The 13,494-nt window shown below is 43.7% G+C and overlaps 1 protein-coding gene across 3 annotated transcripts in view; it reads left to right on the top strand.

Annotated features, from left to right (window-relative positions):
• Positions 1–13,248, top strand: part of cpped1 (calcineurin-like phosphoesterase domain containing 1) — a 222,939-nt gene extending 209,691 nt beyond the window's left edge. For all 3 annotated transcript variants that reach the window (XM_041205788.1, XM_041205790.1, XM_041205789.1), the window contains exon 4: positions 12,629–13,248. In XM_041205788.1, the coding sequence (XP_041061722.1) occupies positions 12,629–12,876 (248 nt within the window). In that variant the 3' untranslated portion in view covers positions 12,877–13,248. The remainder of the gene's footprint in view (positions 1–12,628) is intronic.
• The last annotated feature ends 246 nt before the right edge of the window (positions 13,249–13,494 follow it).

Raw genomic sequence — 13,494 nt, 5'->3', positions numbered from 1 at the left:
GTACTCCAGTCCTCTGGCACCTCACCTGTGGCCCAAGGATTTGAAAATTACTGCCAGTACCTCTGATATCTCTTCCCTTGCCTCCCTCAACAGCCTGGCATTCATCTCATCCAGGCCTGTGGACTTATCCCCTTTAAAGGCCACTAAACCTGCTAGTATCTCCTCTCTCTCTGTTCATTTTCTCTAATATTTCACAGTACTCCACCCTGATGTCTATACTTGCATTGTCCTTTTCTTTTGTGAAGACCGACGCAAATTATTCATTGGGGACTGTACCCACATCTTCAGGGTCCACACACAGACTATGATCTCTAATTGACCCTACTCTTCCCTAGTTACACATTTAAAAAACCTCTTTCGGTTTTCCTTTATTCTAACCACCAATGCTTTCTCATGCACTCTCTTAGCTTCCCTAATTTCCTGTTTAAGTTCCCCCCTGCACTTTTTATACTCCTCTCGGGACTCTGCCGCATTGAGCCCTTGGTATCTGCCATAAGCCTTTCTTTTTTTTTTAATCCTAACCTTTATGTCCCTTGACATCCAGGGTTCTCCGGACTTGGTCCCCCCCCCCCCGTCTTTGTATTTACGGAAACATATTTGCCCTGTACTGTTGCTATTTCCTCCTTGAATGCCTCCCACTACCCTGACGTAGTTTTATCTGCAAGTAGCTGCTCCCAGTCCACTTGGATTAAATCATATCTCACTTAGTAAAATTAGCCTTTCCCCAATTTAGAACTTTTATTCCCGGTCCAACCTTATCCTTTTCCATAACTATCTTAAATCTAACTGAGTTATGCTCACTATCTCCAAAATGCTCCCTTACTGATATGCCTTCCACCTGCCTGGGCTCATTTCCGAAAATTAGGTCCAGAACTGCCCCCTCCCTGTTGGGCTTTCTACGTACTGGCTAAAAAAAGTTCTCCTGGATGCAACTTAAGAATTTTGCTCCCTCCCTATCTTGCACACTAAAACTATCCCAGTTAATATTTGGGTAGTTAAAATCCCCATATTATTATCGCCTTATTATTCTTACAATTCTCTGAAATTTGGTTAGATATTTGATCCTCTATTTCTTCCTGACTGGGAGGTTAAAGGAAAGAAAGATTAAGGAAGACCAGAAAAAGTTTAGTGCCTAGTACCTTGTATTACAAAGGGCTGTTTCCTCAAATGGTCACTGTCTTTACGTAGTTAAGAGATTTTTATAAAATGCCCTTGTGCATATATGACACAGTAACAGAATTATAGTATTTTATGACAACAAAACTGAAACGCTTGTCCAAATCTCTTAATAAAAGGTTTAGCAAACACTTTTTCATGACGGTTACACAGACCTTTAACAAATCAGCTATCCACTCAACAGTAACATCAGAAAATCTATTACTAAGAATTGAAACCTAATGGCCTGGATTTTACAGCCAGCAGCAAAGCAAAGGTGCCCACCGCTGACCTCAAAGAAAGCCTCACTGACAGATCTAACGATCTCCGTGGTGAGAATTTTACCTCCACTTGGTGTGCAATGAATTGCAGCACTCTTTAACGGGAATTCCCAATGTGGAGCTGCAGTTGTGCCACCTCAATCGCCAAGCACCCAACCACACTGAGGAATTCTCACAGGTAGCCAACCAAGAAATGAAAAGTATTAATAATCAAATCACTTTTCAAAAAAATTTACACGAAATAAAGGTTGGGACATACACATGGGGCTAATGTGGAAAGCTGAAATATCATTAGCAAAGCTTTAAATTTATTTCAATTTAAAAAAAATTCTACTTTTAAAAATCCAGTAATTAATCCTAATAGAGGCATTTAATAAGATCCCACTATTTTTCCAGGCAGGTAGCAGAGCATGCAGTGAGTGACATACCACAAATTCAGGATTAATCTGTTAATCTGCATTTATACTAAATCCTGAAGGTCAGGTTCAGGGGGGTAACAACAGCAAATGCCGACAGTTCACCGTCTAAAAGCCCTGCAATCTCCAGGCTAGCACTTTTGTTCTTTTTTGCACTTAATACAAGAATTTACATTTATATGCTTTAATGTACTAAATTCACGATGGCTACACAGCAATTTTTTTTTATTCGTTCATGGGATGTGGGCTGCCTAGTTTTTGATCTGTAAAAGGATATTTTATATAAAAAATAAATCAGCTGCCTTCAGCACACCTCTCTGTATAAATGCAAAGTGGCTTACTGTCAAGGTGGCCATTTGTTCTGGCCAGAAGCGGTCATGTAGGATCCATGTCCTACAAAACCAGAAGTTTGACCTAAACTGCAAGGAAGTAGAATTAGTATACTAATGAAGAAGGGAAAACCTGCTTTATGGTAAATTGATGCCTGTGATCTGTCTAGTGGATTTGGAGTCACATGGAGGCCAGACCAGGCTGGATAAGATTTCCTTCCAGATTAGTGAACCAGATGGGTTTTTTATAGTCATCAACAGACTTTTAATTCCAGATTTTTACTGAATTCAAATTTCACCATCTACTGTGGTGGGATTTGAACCCAGGTCCCCAGAGAATTATCCTGGGTGTCTAGTCCAGTGCCAAAACTCTATGCCACTGCCTCCCCTGATCGAAGAACATGAGTGCATATACTGTCCATGTTTATTTGAACCTAACTGAGAGGCACTGAGAAGAATGTTTGTCATTGTAACACAGTTTTTCTCAAAGGAAAGTCTTTTTTCTGCAGTTGTTAATAAGAATCGTTACTGTGAAATAAGTGTAATAAACATTTTAACCTCTCACTGAAGCTTTGTAGGATGGTATATCCATAGCTGCATAGCCTTCCCCTCCAGTGGAAAGATAGACGACAATATTTAAAAACTAAGGAGAAATTAGATTACGTAACATTAGCTTTTTATTGGATTCTGCTTTTTTTAAAAAATGGTTTATATAATTTTATACCAAGTTGTGATAATTGTGCAACCTGAGGTATCAGTGAAACCAACTTGTCATGGGAAATATAACATGGGAAATTGGAATTTTTGGGTAGCACCAGCCCCTGAACAGAACCTGCTTGCTGACTGATTCCTGCTCCTTGCTGCCGTGACAACTATGCTGGAGGGAAAAGATTATATATCAATTGGTGTTTTTGTATAGTGTAGTAGACTAATTATATGACTTAATAAGATATTCTACATCTAATGTAAATTAACTGAATAATAAATAAGTACTTATGAAGTGCTTAACTGATGGTACTTTGTTTAGCAAAGTAGCAATCCCTACTTTTTGATGGCATTTGTCTTTTGACAAAATATCTAGGAAAGCATGTCCAGTTTTTGATCTGTAAAAGGAGATTTTATATAAAAATAAACCAGCTGCCTTCAGCACACCTTGCTGTATAAATGCAAAGTGGCTTGCTATCAAGGTGGCTATTTGTTCTGGCCACAAGTGAGTTGAGCATATGGGAAATATTCATACTCATGTCCTACAAAACCAGAAGCTTGACTTAAGTGTTGTGAACTTCTGAACTAAACTGCAAGGAAGTAGAATTTGTGGAACATTTTCCAAAGGAGATACCCAGGAGGACAGACTTGGTGCTGGAGGAAGAACAAGCAATGAAAATGGTATAATTATGAAGAAGGAAAAGTCTGCTTTATGTTAAATTGATGCCTGTGATCTCAGGGTCACCAGATTTCACGGAAGTAATTATTAACAAGAAAGGTTGCAAGAAGCAAAGGACATTGTAATCTTGTGGGAAAGTTTGTATTTTACATACGACGTATATTAAAAATTAATTTGGTGAAGGATTAAAATTAGTTAAAGAGGTAATGAGATGTGTTTAACGATAGATTACATCCCTCAGTGCCAATGCTAATTAGCTTCTTGTTGTGGGGATGGGATTAGAATGTTTGTGTTTTAAATGTTCATTTTATAGGAAAACTAATCCCATTAATTACAATGTGAGGTCACCTCCACAAAACATTTTCTGAAAATTATGCCATGATGTACAATATAAAATATTTAACAGGGAGTACAATCCTGGTATTTTTTTCTCATTTTTCGTTTGCTGTATGTTGGAAGGCAGGAGACAGGGGAAGGGACTACTAGCGGTAGATTTTCACCACCCGGGGCAGTAATTTGGCCGAAAAAATTTGCCCACCTGTTGTAGAACCTTCCCATTTTACTTCACATTGATTTCAGATTACCGTCCAGACAATGGAGACAATGACCTATCCTGGAAAGTTGCTAGGCTGAGGTAAGGAAGGTTGCTTCATCAAGGCAAAGGAAGACCGATTATTTTGCCCCACCCCTGGACTGGAGCTTTATTCACAGCTTCTAGTTGTCAGCTGACACTTCACCCATATTTCCATTACTCGAGTGAGCCTTGACAATGATGGTCACCAGGTTATTCAGTGATAGTGAATCCTAATTGAGACAGCTTCTCTTCTCAACTGATACCCATACACGTGAGCTCCCAGCAGGTTTTGATCACTAGATAGTGATCAGAGATGTGCACCTTGGTTGGTTTTCCTCTCCTTAAGCCTAGTATCACTACAATTGCCTCAGTTGAGATCAGTTAGTTACCTTTGCGTAGACCAGAAATCAATTGTAGGATTTACCTGGTCTATGTCGTTCAGCTGTTCACCAAATAGACTCATTGGGCCAGGATTTAACCTTAAAATAACGCTGAGGGTAAGAATGCTCACTATTATTGCAAATCAGACAGCAACTACAGGTGAAGGCAGATATGCAAAAATTGAAATGTGCTGTGTGCGATGCTCTATTCCTATATAAGCTCCACAAAAACGGCATCTCACCTCCCAGCTCCCCATTCATATATAATGAGCAGTATGAGGTTCCTGTTCCTGCACTGTAAGTATGGACTAAATTCACCATAGAAAGTTGGGGCTTGGCCATGTCAGTGATAAATCTTAACTACTGCCAAGCAACTCGTCTGAAAATAAACTTTTACAAGTGTGGAGGTTCTTTCTTCGACTTTTAATTTTTGTTCAAGATTTTAAAACAAAAAATTAATTCAGTTTTTTTAAATCCTTTACTTTTCATCTATTTTATTTCTCACTCTTAACTTCATCTTTCTTTTGCTCTCTGCAATTGGCTTCCCATACCTAATTTGACACTCAGTTCAATATTCTGACTACTCATTAATGATTCTTCAATCTGATTTATTAAAGAGATACGTAATCGCTTGTTCTATTCATACAGGTTCCAGTTGCCATGATGTTCCCTTTGCAGAAATTTGCCTTGCTCTTGGAAATTAAATGGGCAAGAGCATGTCTCACAAATAGCAGGCACTGTTTGTTCACTGGTCACAGTACATTTTGGCCCAGTATGTTTTTGGTGGCCAGGAAGAGGGTCTTTGACGAGGCATTTTTTCCCCCAAATTATCAGTGCCTTTTATTCGGACGCCTATTCGAAATGCTCTTTATTAATTATTGACCTTTACTTTCTCATTCTAAATTATTTTGGTGAGCACGAGGATTTCTCATTGCCACCATGCAGTGTGTCCAAGTTTCTTGGCACCGTAGTGAGAGTGGCCACACGGAATGTCAAATGCTCGAATAAGCTGATTAAACACCATAAAATGTTATCAAGCTGAATAAATTGAAATGTCAAATGGCATTACCACAGAACTGCCTTGAGTGACACTGAATTGCAGAAAGTCCCAAATTCCAAATTGTTCAGTGAAGTCCTGTTAAAATTTTCATTTTGCATTAGTTCTTTCATTTAATTCAAGTGATCAAGAATTTTTTGATCAATGATTTTCGCTGTAAACTAACCTTCAGGCTGGATATATAGACGTGTGTAATAGGCAGAAACTGAGTACGAATAGGTAAACTATTTTTCTATGTGATCCCTTTGAAATTCTCTGGTACAATGATCAATCTTGGTAGGTCAGCACAAAAGGGAAATTCAAATAAATTATAAGATTAATAATCAATTCTGGGCTAATTTTTAAAAAGAGAATAAATGATGGGCGGAATTTTCCGAGCTCGCTGGCAGCGGGCATGATGAGTGGTGTGCTTGGAAAATATGGCACGGGCCTGCTTCATGATGGCGTGAAGACAAGTCGCAATTGTCCACATGCATTTCCTACCATCTGTCAGCAGGGAGCTAATTGTAATACATCAGCATGTAATGAAAAGGCCATCCCACCAGGCTCTTGAAACTCCGCCTTATCATCCATCCGCGTTGGCGGGAAAGCACGCAGGCAACCTGCACTGGGCGACCTTCACTTTGGGAGAACTGAGGTGAGTGAGCAGCAGCGTTCTCCACAGCTCGCCCGTTGTCTACAGGCCTCGGGCGCATGGGGGCCGGGGCAAGTGCCGGCCAGCCTTGGAGGTGACCATTGTCGGTCGGGGGGTTGGGGTCAAGTGCTACCCTGGCACTGCATCCCATGCACAGGCAATTGAGGTGGAGGTTAGGGTAAGCAAGGGAAGTGCCCATGCATTAGGGACACCTGTATAAACTGGCCATACTTCTGCAACTGAGACAGATCAGGCTTAGCCACCGTGACATGATTGGAGTCGAGTTCCTAGCCTGCTCGCCCAACGCGGAGGCATCAAAGGACCACCAAGCGCTCCATACCTTACCCACCTCGGGGACAAGGGCTACCCACAGAGGACATGGCTGATGACACCCTTGCGGTGCAGCAGAGCGATGCTATAATGAGGCTCATGCAGCAGCTCGCAGTTTGGTGGAGTAAACTATTGGGGTGTTGAAGATGCGGTTCCAGTGCCTGGACCGGTCTGCTGGAGCCCTGCAATACCATCCGCAGAAGTTGTCATGCATCATCGTCATCTGCTGCGCCCTTTACAACCTGACATTCCATCGGGGACACGAGCTGGCTGAGGAGGAGCTGGAGGTCTCCTCGGATGAGGACGCTGACGGGAATGAGGATGAGGAGGTCCTCAGTGGTGATGATGACAGAGATGAGGCTGTCGTATCGGCTAGATGAGGTATGCTTTCTCAGGAGGCCCTCCTAGCTACCAGGCTTGTGAGGGATGATGATGACATGCAGTGAGGTGCCCCCATAGATACTCACATTGCAGTTGTGAGCATTTGACTCCAGTCTGGCTTATGGCAGTGCTAAAACCCTCTGTGAGAATGCTCCTGTCATGGAGATGCAGTGGAGGCCATAATAGTTGCTCAATTGCAGGAGGATGATGACAACATGCAGTGAGGACACTCCATAGATCTTCACGTAGCTTCTGTGAATGTCTGACTCCTATCTGGCCGAAGGCAGTTTGCTTGCGCTCCATGATCAGGGCCATCTCAGAGACGCAGCCATGAAACTTTAGATGCATCTGATGCTGTGTCCACTTTCAGCACATCAGTCCTTCAGGAGCTGGTGCACATCATTACTGGTCGCAGAGCTGGTGTGATGGGAGCCAGCCCCACCTTAAAGGTGCTGAGAACACACAGAGAGAATGAGAACACTCTGTGGCTCCTACCCTCTACATTCTGGCAGCAATGACAAGCACTGCCAAGGTGCAGGCATCAGTAATGTGTCCAGGGAGTGTGAGGCTGGACCATCACTTTGGGCTGAAGATTACACACTGCACAGGAAGAGGCCCTGGACTGAGACACCTGCCTTTATCTTGTGCAGAAAGGTTTCACATCTGAGTGACACGAACACTGCTCATCAGAACAAGGAGCCACAGGCAGGGAGACATTCTTGGGAGTTTATTGACAATAGTGAACAGTATGTACAAGTGATTAACACCCGTGCCCAGGCTGAGCAACTACTTTGACCTAAGGCTTGGCCTAAATAGCCAAGTGGTTATGGTACTGGGTTTGTAACCCCAAGATCAAGAGTTCAAATCTCACAATGGCAAACTATGAAACAATGTAACTTCATCTGAAACAGATGGAAACGGGTTTGTACTCGAAAGAGTTACTTTGACCTAATGCTTGGCCTAAATAGCCAAGTGGTTATGGTACTGGGTTTGTAACCCCAAGATCTAGAGTTCAAATCTCACATTGTTTCATAGTTTGCCATTGTGAGATTTGAACTCTAGATCTTGGGGTTACAAACCCAGTACCATAACCACTTGGCTATTTAGGCCAAGCAAGAAGGTGTAACTCTTTCGAGTACAAACCCGTTTCCATCTGTTTTTCAGATGAAGTTACATTGTTTCATAGTTTGCCATTGTAACTTCATCTGAAACAGATGGAAACGGTTTGTACTCGAAAGAGTTACTTTGACCTAACTTTCCTAACCCTACCGCTACGTCTTGGTGCTCCCCGGACATCCACAGCGGAGGTGGAGGCAGTCTGCTGACTGTGACGTGTCCTGCCTGTGATGATTTTGGTGGGCTTCCTCTGGAGGGCCGAGACTTGGAGGACCCTGGCCAGCTTTCGGGGTCCTGCTATGTGGCAGTGGCACCCTCCTTAGCCTGTGAAGCTCAGGCTAAGGAGGTCACAGGAATAGGGGATTCGGATGGGCCGGTCACAACCAGTCACCTGGATGGATGGCCCCAGAATGTGCACCTGCTGATCCTCCTCCCTTTGAGTACCCGAGGGCCCCTGGCTGACTCCATGAGCAGAATCACACAGTGCAGAAGAAGCCCTTCGAAGGGGTAACTGCTGTGAGATCGAGCTGCCTGGCACCCCTCTCGTGTACACACTTTTGGAGGCCAACTATGGCTTCAGCGATGAAATTAAGCCCATGCAGGAGTGACGTCCTGGACCAAGGTCTCCATGGCGGCTGCCATCCTGCCAGTATTGACCTCAGTGTGTTGCAATGCCGGCGCTATTACCTCAGCCTGAAGATGGGCGGACTCCTCCATCATGCTTGCAATCTGAGGAGTGCAGTGGACATCCCTTCCTGAAGTTCCCTAGCTTGCCTTTGCAGCTCCAGCAACTGTGACATGATTAAGTCCAGAGGCTCATCTAACTCGGACTCAGCAACGTTCTGGTCTCCAGCCGTCCTTGGAGTGCAGGGGGCCTGGGAAGTCCCTGCCTCCACCTGCTGTGGATCAGGGAGTGCAATGTGCTCACCAGATTGTGATCCCAAGGCTATTCTAAAGCTAGGTCCCACCGAGGTGTGTGGCACTGAGCTGGTGGAAAGCGTGGGTGAGCTGTGATGGATCTTCAGGGAGGGTGCCTTCAGATTCCTCTTCAGAAGTTTCTTCAGGGCTTGATTGGAGGCCCCGGGTCATGGACTCTGTCGGCTATTTGGCAGATGTGCCTGCGATAGCAAGGGGGGATAATTAGTGCACGACATGGTTGTCTGATGGACGTTGCATTGCTGGATCCTCACTTGGTAGAGCAGCGCCGACCTCACTGTCATCACAGGACCCAGTCCCAGTCATCGACAGCCAGTGTTTTCAAATTCTGTCAGAACTTTGATCTCTGGCATTCCTCCACCTGTCTGTGACCTTTCCCTCCTGTTGTGAGCCAGTTTGTCCTGTATGGACAGAGATGGGGAGAGTGTATCAGGACACCTGCCGGGCCAGATGATAAGTATGCCTGGCCTGTGTGGATGGTGAGTGTTCTCATCCCATCCATGGGACCAATGACTGTGTGTGTGAGAGAGAGAGTGAATGGTGATGTCCCTTGCACTGGCAGTGAGTGAGGGCCCTGTGGGTGTGTGATGGGTTTGTGAGTGTGAGAGTTGGGAGGGATGAAAAGAGCGACTTACCCTGGTGGAATGGAGGAGATCATTCATCCTTTGTGGCACTGGGTAGCTGTCCTCCTCTGCAGGGCATTTGCACTGACCACTGTTGCCACCGCCTCCCAAGCCAGGTTGGTGGCTTCGCTGCCCATCCTGCGGCCAAAGCAGGGGTAGAGCACATCCCGGGGGCCTCCACAGCACCCAGCAGTCGCTCACGGGACCTGTCGTTGAAGCGGTGGGGGGAGTCTGCAGTCTTTTTTCCCTTTGCTGGCCATGTCTCCCGGGCAGAGGTGGTGAACTGGTGGCGATGAGCGCTTTGCTGGCGGCTGCCTTTTAAAGATGGTGGCCAGTGTGACGATGGCGAGCGGTCGAATGAGACCCCGCTCGCCATGGGAATGGCCTGTTTCGCAGGAGTGAATAAATAACGAGGCGGGCTCTGGACGATATGGCATGAAAACCCGCCATTTTCGTCAGCGGGTAGGAGGACTCCATGATACCCGCCCGCTACCGCACTTAGTGCAACTCTGGGAAAATTCCGCCCTATGTACTTAGGAAACCATCTTTCATTCTTCTGTTATGAAATATTTAAATATGACATTTATCTGAGAGAAATGATCTGTGGTTCTCGTAGATAGAATTTCAAAGGGCAAGATGTTGATGAGTGAAGCTGTCACCTGAATATGGGAGTATCAGACTGTCTGTGCACTGACCCTTAGGTTTTCCATATCCCATTTACCTCATGCGTTTTACTTCCTTTGCTAATGGCAGGTTCTTTGTTCCATTAATGTCTTAATGTTTCTATTACTTGGCTGTGACAGTTTGATACATTATTCTTCCAATGTTTCCTCCCTGTGGTTGTTATATATTTTTTGCATATTTATAAATTTTGCCCTTTTTCAGATTTGCTTGTTCACCTCTTGCTTTTCAATTTTGAAGACGGGTACGTAGCCAAAAAGTCAATTGACTGTCCTCTGTGTTGCTGATTGGCCTCTTGCATCTTTCTGTTAATTTCTCTGTTATTATTCCTTATTGTTGCTGTATGAGTTTCCACTGATTCACTCATGGTCAAAAATTTCCAGGTAATTTTTGATACAAAGCTGTTCGACTTGAAGGGTCATCCCCCCTCTACTGCCCCATCCCTCAAAGAGAAGTGCAACTCCCAAATTGAACAAAGTTAAATACCTCTCTCAGGACTGACAAGGCGGAAGCGTTTAAAACAGTGGTGGCTGATAAAGGTAGCGGTGTGAATGGACTTTTTACAGTTTTAAAGGCACAATTTCTCCCTGCCTCAAGGCAAGCTCAGCAAATCACTGGGAGGATTAACAATGCCACAACAGGCGATCACTCTGTTCTGCTACACGGTGGCCCAGGTGATGAACTTGAAAATTGACCCCTGAATTTTTATTTATCTCCTGGATAAAACTGAGGAACTTTTTTTTTCTCAAACCAACTCTCCTTCTTCTTGCACTGAAATACCAGGATTGCAGGAGACTCCCACTTTTTCCTCACTTACATCCTGCCTCTGGGCGACATCATCTGAAAACAGCATTAGCTGACGATACCTAGCTCTATCTCACCACCACCACCACCACCTCTGTCAACGGCTCCGCTGTCTCAAAATTATCAGACTGCATGTCTGACGTCTAGCACTGGATGAGCAGAAACTTGCTCCAACTACATATTGGGAAGACCAAAGCCATAGTCCTTGACCCTGCTGCAAAATCCATTCCCTAGCCACTGACTCCATTCCTCCCACCGGAAATTGTTTGAGACTAAACCAAACTGTTCATAACTTTGTGACGAGCTTCCCTTCACACATCAATAAGGCCACCTATTTCTAAGTCAGTGATGTTGCCCGACTCCTCCCCTGCCTTAGCTCATCTGCTTGGGAAGCCTCAATTCATTCCTTTGTTACCTCTAAACTTGACTATTCCAATGCGCACCTGACTGGTCTCCTACATTCTACCCTCTGTAAGCATGATGCAATCCAAAGCTCTGTTTCTTGTGATCTTACTCACACAAAGTCCTGTTCACCCATCTCACCCATGTGCTTGCTGACTTACACTGGCTCCTGGTTAAGCAATGTCTTGACTTTAAAATTCTCATTCCTATTTTCAAATCTGTCCATGGCCTCGCCCTCCCCTATTTTTTAATCTCCTGGAGCCCTTACAACCCTCAGATATCTGCGCCCCTCTAATTCTAGCTTCTTCAGCAACCCCTATTTTAATTGCCCCACCATTGGTGGCCGTAGCTTCAGCTGCCTCGGTCCTAAGCTCTGGAATTCCCTTTCTTAACCTTTCCATCTTTCTCTTCCCCCCCTTTTACAATGCTCCTTAAAACTTGGACATCTGCTGAAATATTGCTTTACGTGACTCAATGTCAAATTTTGCATATAACACTTTTATGAAGTACCTTGGGACATTTTATTATGTTAATGATGTCCATCCATGTGCTTTCTTTAATGGCAAACATTAAAAGAAGGTAAACATTAAACAAATACTGAAGGCCTTTTGGTGCAGCCTAGGATACCACAGCATAACTCTCACATGCAGCAAGTAGCAGAAACCACTGGGATTTTCTGTCAACATAGTGAGGCCTTCCCCAGGATCCGAGCACACACTGACTTGGTTCACTCCTTCAAAAACCAAAAGAAAACATGTTGTGGAAAAGAAAGCGTCGCTTTCCCTTCAAAGAGAATGTTGCAAACTAAATTCACTGCATAGGATTCTCCACCAGCCCTTTACCTTTAAACTGCACAGCAGTTTCCATGTTGATTACAGTCACTGAAACCCAATGCAACACAGTGGCAACTAAGTGTAATTATTAACATGTGTTTTCTACATTTTACAGCCATTCTTAAGCTTCGAGAAACTAAATTCTTTGTGCGGCTGACGTAGAGACCGAACATTGTCAAGAATTTTAGCACCAGTATGACTGTCAAAGGAAATGGGATTGAGAAGTGAAATGTATCATTATGATATTACGCAGACTGATTGTTTTTATTTGTTTTATTAGGTGTAAAAGCGGTCTTTTCTTTGTTTTATTAGGTGTAAAAGCGGTCTTTTCTGGCCACTACCACCAAAACGCTGGTGGTATGTTTAACAATCTGGATATGGTGGTGACTTCAGCTATAGGCTGCCAGTTGGGAGAGGACAAGCACGGAGTGCGAGTAGTGGTGGTGACAGAGGAGAAGATCCATCACAAGTACATCAATTTGGAAGAACTAAGTGACCTTACTGTTAAGAATGTGATTTCAGACCTTTTTGAAGTAAGTGCCCCGAACCCCTGCCTTTAATGAAAAGTGGTAAGAAGAGGCCATTTAATCAGTGCACGTAAGGACCATCACAAGATGAGAGGCATAAATTTGTAAATTTGCATATCTGTTGAAGTCCATTATAGCCAGAAAGATTTGTCCTGCTGCATTAAGCTGGGAGCACCAATATATGTGAATTCTACCAAATCAACTGTACGTTTTTCTGTATATTTAGGTAGATGTCTGTTATCTCTCGAAGTTACACACACAATCTTGAAACTTTTATAGCACTATTTTTGTTACCATCTGTGGCAACATTCAACCAGCTGTCATTGCTTTCATCCATGATCTGTACTCAAGCTGTACATTATCTGAGCACGTTGAAGTACCTGAAATAATAAAAGATATGTAAACAAGAACACCAAACATGCTTTCTTTAATTAACAAAAAAATCATAATAAGGATTTTGTTTTTGAAATGTTCATGGCTGGGCTAATTAACAATTATAGCAACAGTTTTGCTGTGTAAGGCACAGTTTGCAGGATTCCACCTATGGTGAATTTTAATTATCACTTCAAAAGCTCGTCGATAGGGCAGAACCTCAGGCAGACACTTTGGTGTGTGTGTCCGACCAGGGTGTTAATTAGGTGTCACTGTGCT

Source organism: Carcharodon carcharias, chromosome 15 (genome assembly GCF_017639515.1).
Source record: "Carcharodon carcharias isolate sCarCar2 chromosome 15, sCarCar2.pri, whole genome shotgun sequence".
Lineage (NCBI taxonomy): Eukaryota > Metazoa > Chordata > Chondrichthyes > Lamniformes > Lamnidae > Carcharodon > Carcharodon carcharias.
Note: the sequence above shows the minus strand (reverse complement) of the source record. Positions and strands in the feature narration are given on the sequence as shown.